Source organism: Epinephelus moara, chromosome 15 (assembly GCF_006386435.1).
Source record: "Epinephelus moara isolate mb chromosome 15, YSFRI_EMoa_1.0, whole genome shotgun sequence".
NCBI lineage: Eukaryota > Metazoa > Chordata > Actinopteri > Perciformes > Serranidae > Epinephelus > Epinephelus moara.
The window spans coordinates 4420288-4435895 of NC_065520.1; the positions used below are offsets into that span (position 1 = coordinate 4420288).

The 15608-nt window shown below is 42.4% G+C and overlaps 1 protein-coding gene across 1 annotated transcript; it reads right to left on the bottom strand.

Annotated features, from left to right (window-relative positions):
• Positions 1 to 1580: 1580 nt before the first annotated feature.
• igfbp5a (insulin-like growth factor binding protein 5a) lies at positions 1581 to 12268 on the bottom strand. Its single transcript, XM_050063354.1, has 4 exons — positions 11467 to 12268; positions 6116 to 6327; positions 5696 to 5815; positions 1581 to 5598 (listed from the first exon to the last, which is right to left on the bottom strand). Exons 1-4 carry the CDS (start codon positions 11798 to 11800, stop codon positions 5461 to 5463), a joined length of 804 nt encoding a protein of 267 aa, XP_049919311.1. The 5' UTR covers positions 11801 to 12268; the 3' UTR covers positions 1581 to 5460.
• Positions 12269 to 15608: the final 3340 nt, after the last annotated feature.

The following is a 15608-nucleotide window of genomic DNA, read 5'->3' on the forward strand; positions in this document are numbered from 1 at the left end:
TGCACTGAATCCAATCAGCAGCAGGGTGATCATGTGTTGACCACCACCAGAGAACACCCCATATCATGCAAACAACCAGACACATTGCATCTAAACAGGAGACACATGCATTAAATTAAGTATCAAGAAAAACCAAGTATTAACCCAACAATCATAAACACAATAAATATACTTTGCCATTATGAACTCTTTTGATTTTACCCAAACAAGACTTGAATCGGAACTTTCTTTTAACTTGTGTGCAAGATGGCAGCCTTGTATATCCTGCAACTCTTTTGTAGCGTCAGTTGTGTACGTCCTCAGAAATCATAGCTATGCATCTGCAAGATCGAAAAGCACGTGATCCATAAAGGTACTGTGAGAAATATACTCGCCATTGTCACGATGTGCTTGATTTAGGGGCATTACAGTCCGTCTAAGATGGCGCTGCTGTTGCTTTTTCTGCTGTGATCTCCGAGATAACAATGTAACTCCTCAAGTGTTGCCATGTTGATTTTTTACACCATCCAATCCATGAATATATCTCAAGACAAAGAGTCTGCAGCAGTGATAGTAAACTAAATCTAGCCCATGATAGGGTGCCGGGTGGCTCGCTGACCATTTTCGTATTTATAATGAAAATAAATTAATTCACACTGGGATTTTTTTTGTACTTTGAATGTAAATGAGTTGCTAAAGTGCTACTAAAAGCATCAAAATTTAGCTTTTCTATTAAAAAAACTGACAGTGACAGTTTTTTTGGGGAGTTTTTCCTTATCCGCTGCGAGGGTCATAAGGACAGAGGGATGTCGTATGCTGTAAAGCCCTGTGAGGCAAATTGTGATTTGTGATATTGGGCTTTATAAATAAAATTGATTGATTGATTGATTGACAGTGAAGGAAACCCTGGACGCCCCAACAGAGTTCCCTGCTGTACCCCAAATGTCCTCAGATCCTAGAAACACCTCTGTGCACACAGGCTGCTGTGACTGGATTTGCCTCTTTGAAAAGATGAGTGAGAAATGCAAACTGTTTGTTTGTTAACCGGCCCCTGGCCTTCTGTCATTTTGCAAAAGTAGCCCATAAGCAAATACAATATCCCTGGTCATGGTCATGCTAATGGCTCAGGTGCAGCTATTTTTAGAGCTAAATGCTAAAGCTAATGACAAAGCTAACATACTGATGCTTAATGGGGAATGTCTACCAGAGTTGCAATCATTGTTTAGTGTACTAGCATGATCCTACTCAACTGGAACAAACCACAAAGTACAGGTGAGGCTGATGATATCATATCAGGTATTTGGTTGTGAAACAAATAAAACAAACTGATACGTTTTAACTTGAATTTATGATGTCACCTGATGAAATTTCATTGGATCACCAAATGTAGTACAATTTATCCTGGACATGAATTTCATGACAATCCACCCACTAGTTAATGAGAAATTTCCATCAAAAACAAATGTCAGCTTTATGATAGCACTAGAGGAAAAGTCAGGGGGTCACTAAAGTCAGTCAGATACATCATCTGGGGACGATGAATGTCTGCACAAAGTATATTGGCAATCCACATTCTGTGTGCCATAGTTAATCATATTTTGCACAAAATGTGGCGCTGCCCTCTGCAAGTTTAACCTTTCAAAAACATGCCTCACCTTTAGCCACACCCGAGTGACTTGTGTCACAGCAGGCAGTTTCGCCCTTGACCGCAGATGGAAACAACCTGTGTCACGAGAGTCTTTAACAGTGTCAAGGTCACAGAGATAGCCGTCACAAAAACACATCTACTGACTCAACAATTCACAATCTTGGCAGAGTTCACACATTTAAGACACAAGTGCGGATATGCTGTTTAGTGAGTACATGAACTTTATTTAAATAATGATTTGTCATTACAAAAAAAAAAAAAGAGTACATCAATTACACGCCTGATAAATATTTAACCATAATGTTCACATTAATGTTTTTTTTCAACAGAGATTCTGAGAAAGTGTCACTGTGTTGTGTTTACATGTGTGCTAGAATCAAATTGGCTGATGAGCCCCTGTCAATGATCTCCTAATATCACCATAGTGATTAGGTATTAGGAATGTCTGAGATTACGAGTCATGAAATGAATGCTAGATTATAACAACAAAAAAATGGATCTTAAGCAAATTTGAGCTATAGAACAAAAAAGTTGTCCTCTGTCATATGTTCACTTGACTGAGAGATCATGATAATCTTTGTCAGCAGCCAACTGAAAAACAAAATCTGACAATAAATCTTTCAGACCGCATCCACACCTGAAATTGTTTCCCTCCTTTGTGCCAGAGTGTCCCTCATTCAACAACACTATGGGTCCACATGCAAATGAAAATTCAAAGTGGCGTGGGGCAGAAGGCACTTGAATTTACATGCAAACTCAGCGACCTTGCTCTTCGCAGGATACAGGACCCAATAAACCCTGAGAGCAAGCCGACAGATTTGCCTGGGTGGTGGCAGTGAAGACCCTACACGTGGAAACATAAACAGCACGGGGCCTTTGCATATGATTTGTGTGCCAAAGGGAAATGCACGGCACCACATTTGTCGGACAGTAGCTTGGGTAGGCTGGGCTCGTGAGAATTTAAAAACAGAGCTTCATGTAGTTGAGAACTATAAGGACATGGCACGTACAGTACAGTACACACACACATAGACACACAGGAGCATGCACACACACACTGTACATACATTTACAAACAGTGGACGCAGTTGTCTGGACTTGAAAAAGGCCTTTAAAAAGGAGACCGAGTTCTAGGTTTTACAGTACAATACAGTTTGTTTCCAAGTGCTGCGTACGGCATCACATTGTGATTTTGACTTAAATTGAAATGTAGAAAATAACTGGCAAACACATTTACATGATTTAAAAACACACTATTGTTGATTTCTCTTTTGATATTCCCAAAATTTAAAGTTGAATTTTTATGAATTTCTCTTGAGTTTTGACCATAAGTTTCTATGTCTTGGTTTCTTGGATACTCCAGGGGTCATTGGTCCCAGCCAAGAAATAGTCCAGCGCACAACCTCTACTTAAAAGTTTTTATATGGATTAAACTAACAACATATAACATGTAAATTATGGAGCTTGAGACCCCCTTTACACCTCGCATTGAAACGCAGCTTGTATCCAGACTGCATCTAGCTATGACTCTACCTGATAACATGTACACCTGGTATTAACCCTTTGAAACCTGGAGAGACATCACTTTTCTTGTGCTGCTCTCAGACACTTTTTCAAGTATTTAAACGTTTGAACATGGAGCAAGTTGGTGCTATTTATTTCAAGAACATAGGAAAAAGGCAATGATGAGGAAAAATGCAATTTGGTAAGAAATGTCCCACAAATTGCAAAAAAAACCCAACAACTAAATTTAGAAAATTATTATAGAGACATAATTATTGTAATTTTTAAGTACTTTTTCAGGTCATTTCCTTGTTTGTTTGTATGTTTGTTTTTAACTTCTTTTTTTTTTAAACTAATTTTCTTGTTTTGAATTTGTTTTCATTTTCTCTTTGGTTTGCTCAGGTTTCAAACGTAATTATGTGTCCTTTGAGATCTAATCGCCGTGTCCAGGATCAGTTGGAGCCGTTCTCCTCCATTTGCTTAGCCCTTGCTTCATACATGTAAATGGCTTGGTTGCGATATGAGATGTCAAGTTCCGGACCTAATTAAACTCACTTGGTCTTGTCTTGACTCCATCAACTAGTGTCTTGAAAATTTCTAGCCTTTCTTGCTGCTTTTCGCGAATAGCTTGGTTAGCTAACAAGCTAATAGCTGCTAGCTTGCTGGTTTTGTGCGCAATTAAGTATTCCCCATGGATATACAAAGTGAACTGGATACATTGTGGAGGGTGGTGACCCGTTCATTCCTATGAAAGTTCCTTAATGGTGCATGAAGCCAGAAATGTTCACCTGCCATTTGTATAAAATTACCTGGATGATCGGGATTGCCTCTGCATTATTGGGCCGAAAAAGCAAGCGTACTTTCCAAATGTTATCAAACTAAATGGAGTGAGACAAGTCATTTTGCAGGGGTTGTGATGCTCAAAATAATTCATCAGCTGATTTCCTGATGTCTCTTTAGCCATGTAAGTCAATGAGAAAAGGCTTTTTGGGCCATGGATGTAATGTCACCGTTTGGCCACTATGAAAATTGGCTTCAAAGCCTGGTGCACTTCCTGGAGATCTGGTATTTGCGTCCACATTGCTGTTTGTAAATTAAAAACGCAATTGCATTTAAGCTTACACTTGTGTTCAAATGATCACAATGCATCCCTGACCACCTCCTGTGATTTGGCCGATCACATCACAATCTACTCTCAATGCATTCTGGGCGCATTTACACCCTTACTTTTTTGATGTGGTCAAGCACTATCTGATTGCAATCCGATCACGGAAACGCATTTCACTACAAGTTGTAAGGGGGGTTATAGAGGTGCTAGTAGATGGATTTTGTCACATTTGGACAGAGCCATGCTAGCTGTTTCCAGTCTTTGTGCTAAGCTAAGCTTACCAGCTGCTGGCTTTAGCTTCATTCTAACAGACAAATATGAGTGTGGTGTCAATCCTCTCATTAAACCTTCGACAAGACTGTGGTAAGTTTCCCATAATGCCAAACTGTTCTTTTAAGTGTAGGCTTCTGTTAGCTGTAACAGATCCAATTAGTGAAAACAGGATTTTCTTGACTCTATGCTGAACAAACAATGATAGCTATCATGCTGACATAGCTATGGCATATGGAATGACTGTCAGCTGATTCTGTGTGTCTTCAGATGGTTTTCCCATCTGATGATTATATAATATATCCAGCCTCCTACAGGAATCCTTCAGAACCCTTCCCCCATTTTCTGGCTTGGCAGAGTAGCCGAAAAGTCTGAAAGTGTTCAGTGACAGTGGGTTGTGGGCAGCACTGAATGGCAGAAGTCATTATTTGATATCTAAAAAATGCCTCTCACATCAGAATGTCATTCACATGATTAACAGTTAGTAAAACATTGCTAATTTAGAGTAGTACTGACTTACTCTTCAATGGTTTCTCCTTGATCACCACTACGACAACAATTAGGAAAAAAGTTGATTTGTAGCCACATTTAAAATATGTCTTGTCTCAGAATTTCGTGGAGTAAATTTAGCAATACACTCAATACACAACATATTATCAATATCATACAAATATATATAATCCTCTATTATCTACGGATATAAAGAGTTGAGGTGTTAGCTAACCTCAAACATAGTACACGGTCAGCGGGGGAGCCAAAGACCTACATGTGAAGATTTCCACCCAAGCAAGCTTTTCAGTTCGGCTCCCCTCTGAAAGAAAAAAATTAAACAGTCCATCACACCTGACCATATATATAAGCATTTGTGCCATATTTTCCTGATTGGCAGTCAGTAAGTGTGCTAGCTTGACTGGCAGGTTTTGGGGGCTCAGCGAGTACCACCGGTTCGCTCTCATTCGTTGCTGTTGCTGCTGCTGTCGAGATCTTTGCACTGCAGGTCTCCGCCGGCGTAGTTGATGCCAGGGATTTTCACGCCAAACCGGTCCACGCACCAGCAGATCCCCCTCCTCCGACCACGAGATGGCTTACACTGCAAGTATAGAGTTACAAACAGGGTTGAGATGCTTGTGTTTAATACTTCCTTGGACAGTGAATAGGTTTGTATCAATGAAAAGATATATTCATACCTGTTTGCGCTTGAAGAAGCCCTTCTTGTCACAGTTGGGGATGTACAGTGACAGAGCCAAGACCCTAGAGGTGTCCTTCATGCTCTGAATGAGATTATCCAGTCTTCTCCTGCAGGGGCCCTACACACACACACGGACAGAGGTGTGAGTGTTTGCATGGTCACGTTGTGTGCATTAGAGTTAAAAATGATAGTTCAAAATGCCCTGAAAGTTTGTGCCCTAGAAATAAAAAAGTAAGGAGTTGTGAAATACCTCCATTGCTTAAGTAATTTGGCATTCACTCTGTTCACACCATGAGGTCTGGTGTAAAAGCAGCCCTGCAGGGCATCTTGGCTGATTTGTCAGAACTGGTTTCTTAATGTTTACTTTCCTCTGAGCTGAGTCAGTTTTTCACTCTGGTTTAATCTCTACTTCACTTACGAATTCAGGCTCCAGTTTATCCAGGCTGAGCGGGGAGAAGTCCAGCTTGCTGGCAGGTCCCAGCCTGGCCAGCTGCTTCTTGCGGTCCTTGGCCTGTTTCATGGCCTGTGCCTTCCGACTGCTGATGTGGTCTCTTCCATATAAGGGAACCTTGGTTTGGGGTAGCATGGACTCTGGGACTGGTAGCATGGCATCATCATGAGATTCTCCATCTGATAGGGAGGCAAAGATGGATGAGGTCACTCATTAATATCATGAATGTTTGAGGTTCATTAAAGGTGCCCTGTGGGGTTTTCTTGTAAACACTGAGTTATATTTACATTCTCATCAAGATAAACTGTGTGTATCCTTGAGGCCTAATAAAAGTGATGAATGCATTTCTTCCTCATAAAACATTTGCAATGCTCAGAACTCTAATGTTGAACACTGCATCGTTTGCAACCATCAGCAGTTTTCGTCTTCTCTGCCTTTTTCAGGTGCTTTGCTAAATTTCTTGGCACATTAGCACCAACAACCAGTGGATAAGTTTCAAACTGAGGGACATCATATAGCTTGCATGCAATGACTTTGGTGTTTTTAAACCTGAACCTTTTCTTCCCATTTTTTGTGTCAAAGTGACTAATGGGAAGAACACTTTTTGAAATTGGTCCAGTTTTGGGCAAAGTAACCTCTCTGGGCATTCGTGCACCATCAATGTATGTCCCCTAAAAGTGGTTGTTTTTGTAAGTGACAGCCTCAGATTGTTATTCTAGTGTCTGAGAGCATTATTCAAAGGATCCTTACAGAGATAAACCGTTTTGTTAGAGAGTAAGATCCCCTTTGTTTAACCAGAAACAGCTCCAACATCGCTATTGCCAAACACACCAGACCCCATTTAAATTAATAGTGATTTTAGCGTGTATAGAGCCAGCGTGTTTTCACATCTAACTGTGTGAATTAAGAGTTTATTTGAAGCAAAACAGAGTTAGTGATTGTTGGAACAGTGGAAAGACAAACAAAGATGTTTTTTGTGAGTTTTATTTTGTGTCTGTTGACTTTAAATGAAGCGTATTTTACAATAATAAAATTACCATTTTTTTAAATGGAGTTTGGTGGGTTTGCAGTGGCAATTTCGGTGCTGTTTCTGGTGAAACAAAAATGATTTTATTCTTCAACTAAAAGGTCTATCTCTGTAGGGATTCTTTCCACAAAGTTTCCAGACACTTTGAACATGAATCTGAGCCTGGCAGTGCAAAAACAAGCACTTTAGTGGACGTACATTCAGGGTGCCCTGAGTGGTTAGATTGCAGCCCTTTTTGCTGCTGCCAGCTGCAGCCTTCAAGTTCAAAACTGGACCACTTTCAAAAATTGCTGTACCCATTAGTCACTTAGACACAAAAACATGGGAAAATAGGATCCAGGTTGAAAAAATACTGATGTTACACTTTAAGTCTCACTCCCAGTCCACTAGTGTAAGACATTTCTACCCAAAATATTCAAAGCTTCCCCTAAAAAGACATTTAAAACTCTCCATTTCACTTCTGCTGTTGTTTCAATGAGATGACATTTTTAAATGAGAAAATAAATGAATATAAGCATGAGATCAAAATACAAACACAGCTACAACAGCAAGAATGTGCGCCTGAATTCCCGCTGCAGTAAGTGTGATTCACACAGGATTACTGTTATCAGAGGAGAACTGTCTACGGTCGGTAATTTACACCGGAACTTCACAAATTACAGACAGGATTAAAATAACCCACGATACCAATTATTACAAACAACTTAATGTCCACAGGTGTAATATTAACCCTGTGCAAAACAGGGCTTCAAAGCATTTTTCTGCTGCTCCCTGGAGACTGTTTGAAGAGGGGTCAAAATCAAGAGCACTGTGATGGCTCCCACCTGGTGATGGCTAAAATTAAAAAGTAAACTCAGGAGAGCGTAGGACAGAAGCGTCCAATTTGGTAACGTCACAACACGACGTGATGATTTCACTGCACCAGCTAAATGCTTATTTAGCACAGTCAGTGGCTACTGGCCAGATTCAGATTGGAAGTGTTGACATACGGAACAACATAGCCTACATTTATGGCAAGTTAGGTTGCCAGTTTGGGGTATATGTAGACCAGGGGTTTTAAAACTTTTATAGCTGGTGACCTAAATGAGATATTTAGTCTCACCCTGGCACCCAGGCCCATGAAAACATGCTATTACACTTGTCATGTGGCAAGCCACCAGAAACAGCCGCAGCCCATTTTGGGTCCCAACCCCCACAGAAACCCTCATGTACATGCATCTTTCATCTGTGCAAAAATACAGCTCTTTTGCTACATTTTGGGGAGTCGCACACAGTCGCACAAACCTCAGCGCTCGCCCCTCTCCCACCCCACCCCACCCTCTATTCATACGACCACAGCGGCTGTGTCGAGGCCAGAATGCGTGGCTGTGGCTTTCTTTCCCAAAAGCACTTTAAACTGATATTTCTCTTCATTTATAGCTTAAAACACGCATTAGCCTTGTATGTGTCCTAAGCCACAGCTGGCCCATTTCCACTGCTGTGTCACGCAATTGTTTCCGTTTCAGTTTGGCAGATTGCACAATTCTGCATATAAACCCCTCCGTTTCTGCACTGACGTGATTGCTAAGCTACTAAGCTAACCGGGCGGTGAAACAAGGTCACCGCCACGTTGCAAATGATGCTTAAACCCCTCCACCCCCAGTGATGATGATGGCGATCATGATGATGTCATCTGTCCACATAATGACAGGTTCTTGGAAAAAGCAAGAGAGATTCCCTATCCTCCAGTTTCCTGCTGACACAGTTTTTTTCTTCCTCCAGAGAAAGCTGAGGCAGATCAGCAGCCAGCGTAAACCCAATCAAGTCCTCACTTGCTAATCCTCGAGTTTGTCTAATCTGACCTGTGCTGACTGATCACGTCTTTCATTTCGTCTTTCTTCCTCTCCCTTGTCCTCGTGTTTGACTTGTGAGACGTGGTGATCCCGGACAGCCGGATCCTTGCAGATATTAGTGACAGAAAACTCCTTCCTCGCGTCTTTCCTTTCTGGCTTTGCTCTTGACAAGGAGTTTTCATCCGTGCTTCATCTGGAAAGTCGGCGTGAAATCTATCCAGATAATGTTGCAGAGGCATGACTTGAGTTTCATGTTTCATGCAATTGCAGACATGACAAAAAGGCAACTAAATACTCGTGTTTTTAGCTTCAGGTTTGAATGACAGCTTGTGTTATTGCTTTTCATGCTTTGCCACATGTTAAGTGTGCAAAATGCACCCTTGCATAGTGGTGCATTAAAGCATGTATTCAAGCTTGTGTTAAAGAAGCTTTTTATGAATGTATAGTACATATGCATGCACCTTTGGCTCATTCTGTAGGTCACCTCAAGTGTGTATAAACGTAATCTGTGTAAGAGGTGTGTATTTATCAGTGTGCATATGGATTTTGTTTAATTTATGTGTTGAGAGAGTGCCCAGCAGGAGATGTGGAGTTAATGGAGAAGCTGGCTGACGGGCAGACAGATGGGGGATCAGTAACCCACGCTCAGCCTGCATTCTGCTGAATCACTGCACAGCCTGGGCCTGCCTGCAGCGCCGAGACGGAGAGAGAGAGTTGGGGGGGGGGGGGGGGGGGAGGAGCGGGGAGACAGATGAAGAGACCAGGGTGGGACTAACAAAGAGTGGTGGGAGGGAGCAGAGGATAGTGTGGGAAAGGGAGGAAAAGGGAAGGGGAGATGAATAGAAGATTGGAGTTTTTCTTTTTTTGATTATATTTCTGCTCTGAATGATCTGACTCTGACCGAGTGAGTGCAGCCAAAGATTCTGAAGTGCAAATTCACTAACAGCAAAACAATAAAAACCTGACTGTAAATGTCATGGCTGGGGAACAAGCTTATCTTTGATAAGGCTCATTTCAGTGTGACACTGATACATTTGCATGGCAGTGTTTCAGAGCTTCCCCCTCTCTTATCTTCTGCCTTCCCTTACTGGACTTCACTCTGAGCCAGAAAAACTGCAGTTCCTTAGCTTGGCCCACTGAGGTTTAACACAGCCAGCGAGATTATTTATGTTTCCAGAGTGCTTCTATACTAAAACTCCAATCTGCAGGAAAGTAAAGCATCACGCAGAATGGAAAGGGTGAAGCTGGGGAATGGTTGGGGGGGAGAGGAAGAAGAATAGGGTGGAAAAGATGAAGAGGGATAGTAGCCAGGCAGGGAAAGAGGAGAAGAGCCAGTGTGGTGGGAGAGAATAGAGAGACGGAGACAAAAAGGTGGGTTAGGTGTGGGAAAAGGCACTGGTGGTGGACGCAGAGAGGTGTGCAGGGGGACTGACAAAAGAAAGGCTAAAAGACAAAAAGAAACTGTAGAGGGAAAAAATATGATTTCACACCTTGAAGACAGCGAGGGCCACGAGCCAACATTTCCCCACAAAGCGCTCCCCAGCAGACACAGTGACTGTCCCTGAACTGCCATTCAAAGGAGCCAAAAGGGAGCCTCGCAGAGCACCACCTGTAATCTTCTCCCTTGTTTTATGTCGCCTGGGGGCCCAGAGGCGACGGGCCACTCACACGAAACCTACTGATTTACGGCTCGCAGGCCCCACGAGGGCTTTTCAAAGCGAGATGACAGGTTGATCGACGCTCGGCACCAATTGTTGACAGAGTTCACAGGGTCAAGGCACAACGGGGGCCTTTGAGTCGTGTGCCTTGGTAATGACAGGTGTCAGCCCGTCTTAAGGAGGGTGAGTTGACTCCCATCAGCCTCGCCGGCTCCCAGAGAGACACAGGAGGGCACCTGACCTCTTTTTTTATCATTCACATTTAGAAAACACAGACTCATACATGTTGGAGTTAAGTTTTATGACAGGGTGTGAATGAGTGTGTTTTGGAGTGGTGATCATCTTTTTAAAAAATTTACCACAGCATCACTGGCTGACTCCCTGTGAATGTGTCACTTGAGGTCTTCATTAAAATTCCTGCATTGACAAGGGAGGGGTAACATCTCTATCCAGCTGTTTGCTATTTATTTGCACCAGAGCCCTTTATAGTTGAAGTCTAATTCCTGCAATGCAAATGCAATAACACCATCAGTGCTGACAGGAAGATTATAGAAGTGTTATAATTATAAAAACACTGCAAATTTAGTGCTTTAATATGACTTTAAATTCCTATGGTGGAATATAATGAGGAGGAAGAAGATAAGAGAAGGTGTACACTCACTATAATGAATACAAAATGAATACAAAATGAAGCAGTCATCAATTAATGGCCGAATTAATTCACTTAATTAATGTTCCAGTGACCTGTTTAAGCAATTACAGCCGCTGTGGTCTCAATCAGTCATCTCTCCACAGGCCTACCTTTTGACGGATGCAGCAGTTTGTACAACTTCTCGTTCCTGCACACCCCCCGGCCGTGCAGGAGCGCGTGCAGCGGCTTCTCCTCGCCGTTCTTGGGCAGGCAGCGGAGCCCGCGCGTGCACGGCCCGGTGTACACGCCACACGGCTGGCTCTCTTCGAGCGCGCACGTTAGGCAGCAGCCGCAGCCGGGCTCCTTCACCAGCTGACAGCCCACCGGCACCGGCGGACACATGGACGAGGCCTTCTGATCGCACGGCTGGCACGGCACGTACGAGGAGCCGCAGCCGGTTATGCTCAGCAGGGGAACCACCAGGAAGGAAACGCTCAGCAGCATGGCGCGCTTCTTGTCTAAACTGCAGGCTGTTTGATCGAAACCGCAACGATTATCAACTAAATCTCGTGGTGAATCCTTTCTTGGCAAAAGATTTGAGTCCAAACATCAGTGGGGGGTGTTGCATCCACAGGTGCTTTGCGCGCTCAACTCCCAAATGTCATCCGATGCTCGCAATCCACAAAGAGTCACTCTGCTCCCCCTGCAATCTCCTTCAACCTTGTCACCAATAAATTAAAAAAAGAAAATATCCAGACACCACGTATCTCTCCCTTCAGTGATGCCCGGTGCCGTTTACGCGCAAGCTGTTCGTCTCCAAATCAGAAAGAAAGAGCCTGATTCCCGCTGCCGCTCTCTCTGTAGGTTATTTTACCCGCACGGCTTGTGAGCAAAATGTATAATCTGTGGCTTTGAGCTTGCCTTTTAAAAAAGAAACAGCCAGAGGCGAAGCCTACAACGATGGGTATGTCAAACAACGTTTGGAGGGGGAGGCGCACTTGTCAACTCCGTGCGCTGCGATGCTGATTTCACAGGGCGGGTGCTGGCATGCCTCCAGATCTGCCAGATAGGAGACGATGCTCCTGAAGGCGACTGAATAAGACCTTGTCTCTCTCGCTGCACAGTGGCCATTTAGTATTTCCAGGCCCTCCAAGTCAACATTTTAATATTGCTTTAGTTTTTTGTGCTTAAGAACAAGGCAGGTTGCTTCTTTAGAGATCACTTCAACAAAAAATATTCTGGGAACTACATTCAAATGTCTGCTGAGGTCGTTTGAATGACAGCCAATGTGCTTCCAAAGCACACTGCTGGATTTAGTAGTTATTTTTTAAGGGGAGAGGAAAGTCGTTTTAGTGTTTACAGACCTCTCAGGGAAGAGTCACACATAAAAATGTTTCCATGACTGCAAGTAAGAAAGAAACAACTTGGCAGGAAAAGAAGAAAATGTGACCTAATGTAACAGAATTCATGTCACATGCAGGACAAGCATGTGGTTTGTCTTGTTTTGAGGTAAAATCAACAAAACCGAATTACTTGTTGAGATAGCGACTAGTGGTGAGTAGACTTTTTTTTTGTTCAAAAGTTTTATGGACACAGGTGAGGTGTAGATTTCAGTGGGGGATGCAGGGGATATATCCCCCTCAATATTTGGAACACATGCATTCGTCCCCTTCAATAAAAAGATGAAATTAGCAGAGGACTTTTATTTTGACTAAATTACACCATAAATTGATGCATAAAAATTCACCAGAATGACCTGTTGTCCTCATTCGTGGACACTTTTTTGTGCCAACTAGTGCTAGTGAGAGCACAATACACTTATCCATGTAAAAACAAGATGGCAGCCATCTCTGCCAAGTCACTCTGCAGCTGATCCCGACACAAAAGTGGGCAAGGTTCAACACCTGATCACATTTTATGGCTGAAACTTAATATAATAATGATGTTTGTAGTTTGATTATGACAACAAATTTGGCCAATTTTAGCAACAGTAACAAGCTGGGACGCTCTCAATTAGGAAGTACCCATTTGAAGACTTCTTCTTTTATTTTATTTTTAAATAATTGGGTCCTACTGATCCCAAATAGCTAGGAAAAGTAATTAAAAATGCATACCAAACAAAAGTTCCGAGTCTCAGGAGGATATATGCTCCCCCCCAGTGGTGTAGTGGTAGTTCATGAGGTGGGTGTACTAATACATAGAAGGATAGGTTACTAAGGATGAAGTGGGTATTGGATGGTGAAAAGGTATACGATAAACAGCGTATACCCTCTGCTACCAGTGGCTCCCCATTCTCAATGTTGCGACAGAACCTATGCCTTTGTTTATGGAGGAAAGTTCCATGGAGAGATTATAAATGACACAATATTTCTTGGTCAGTGTGTTACTGGTCCCCTAATATGCATTTTTATCTTCCAAAATGGCTTCCTGATAAAACTGTGATGATTTTTGGTTAAACAGCACATTAATGATCTTTTATCTGTCTAAAAATATAAGCAGACTTGCTGATTCTCCATGTACACATACATAAAACACTTAAACTCCTAGCTTGATGCTGTTCAAGTTTGAAATTGGTCTTGATCTCTGCTTGTTTCACTGGTAATGGATCTCCATCAAAATCTAAACACTTGTTCGACATAACCTCCTTGGAAGACACAATGAAAGCCTTCACATACTGACCACAAACATGGTGTCACTGTTCCCCTGTGGAGCTGCCAGATGGATACCCGCTGCATCCTAAATCTTAACACATTTCCTCCTCCTTCTCTATGTCAGAAACCTTTCGGTGAAAATTTGACCTTATTATGTCCCTCATTATGTCACAAAACTTCATCTTTCAAAGTTAAGGGTGGGTTATTGCTTGTTAAACAAGAAGGCTTTTGTAATTCCCCTCAGATATCTTTGGCTTTCTCTCTTTTGCCAAAGTACTGTAGCTTTAAATATTTGTGCGATGCTGTCTTAACCATAACAAATGTACTCTCCAAAGATCTGCGCAATGACTTGCTGTAAAAAAAACAGAAAAAAAGGTCTGATTCAGGGCAAACTGCACTTGGAGTGACCTTATTTCATGACTCAGCGAGGTCAGCGTCCAGTGAGATAAATGGTCAGATCTCATGGAGTGTGGCTGAGGACAAAACGCTCATAACTCACTGGATGTTTTGGCAGATACCAATATATATCTGAGGATTGTAGATGATGAGCATGTTTTTGTTTTTAGTATACAGAGTCCCTGCAGAGTCCAAGATGAGCTTTTGACCCTGGTCATCTTCTTCTTCTTGGAATAGGCTGTTAATGATGTGTATAATTTGTTGATTATGTGGTTTAATTTGCCATTTTGTTTACATCCTGTTATTCTTCACTGTGATTTTGCACTTTAAATGGAGTTTAAGTGTCCTGTGATGGGATGAATCCCCTGTCAGATATTTGTAACGTCAGTCAGTACTGAAACTGACCTTTAAAAACCCACACTGATCAAAGTTTTAATTCCTTTGCTGTGTTGAGTTTCACTTCCTCTTTCACCCTTCCCCCATTTGTGAAACTTTGTCGGCAAACTCTTCTCACATCATTCTGACCCCTGTTTGCCTTTGCCCGTGACCTTCCCGCCGTATCAGGTGTCAAATGACGTCAAAGGTGGCGGAAAGGTCAGCTCAGTGTCTCCCACACACCTCTTTCATTTCCCTTGTCTACCTGTCCACATTTGAAGAAAGAGCACCATTCAGGTTGTAAACCTATGCGACACATCTGTCTTTCACAGGTTCCAACAAAAAGAACTCCCTGTCAGAGATCGTCCCGAGACGCTCCTACACATTTATGGTTCATAAATTGATGATTTATTACCCAGAGGCATTTTGGCAATGCTAATATTTTTACACTTGTTTTGTTTTCTCCAGATGTGAGACATGGAGGAACTGTGGTCCAAGGGCTGCTAGGGTTCATAAACCCCGTCGCTTCGTCCATTAAGGTTGGGTTTTCTGTATAGTTTGGGTCTGAGTCAGTTGGTGTATATGGACCATATGATGCACAGATGGTGAATGTAGCTGCTCTGGATAGAGATGAATGATTTGAGATGTCCCTTGAAATTAAGCCCAGGGCTAAATATGTGCAGAGGGTTTCATTCTTTAGGGAGAATTCAACCCAAAAAATGATCACATGGGTCGTTTTTACAAGCAGCTTATTATGACCCATATAAGCCGCAACCTCTAGTGGTTATGTTCATTTTGGCAGGAGCAAAGGAGCAAGTCAGGTGATTCAGTAAAAAGATCTTTATACTGCATCCCCTAACTTACTCCTTTGCCAGCTGATTTGGCCCAAT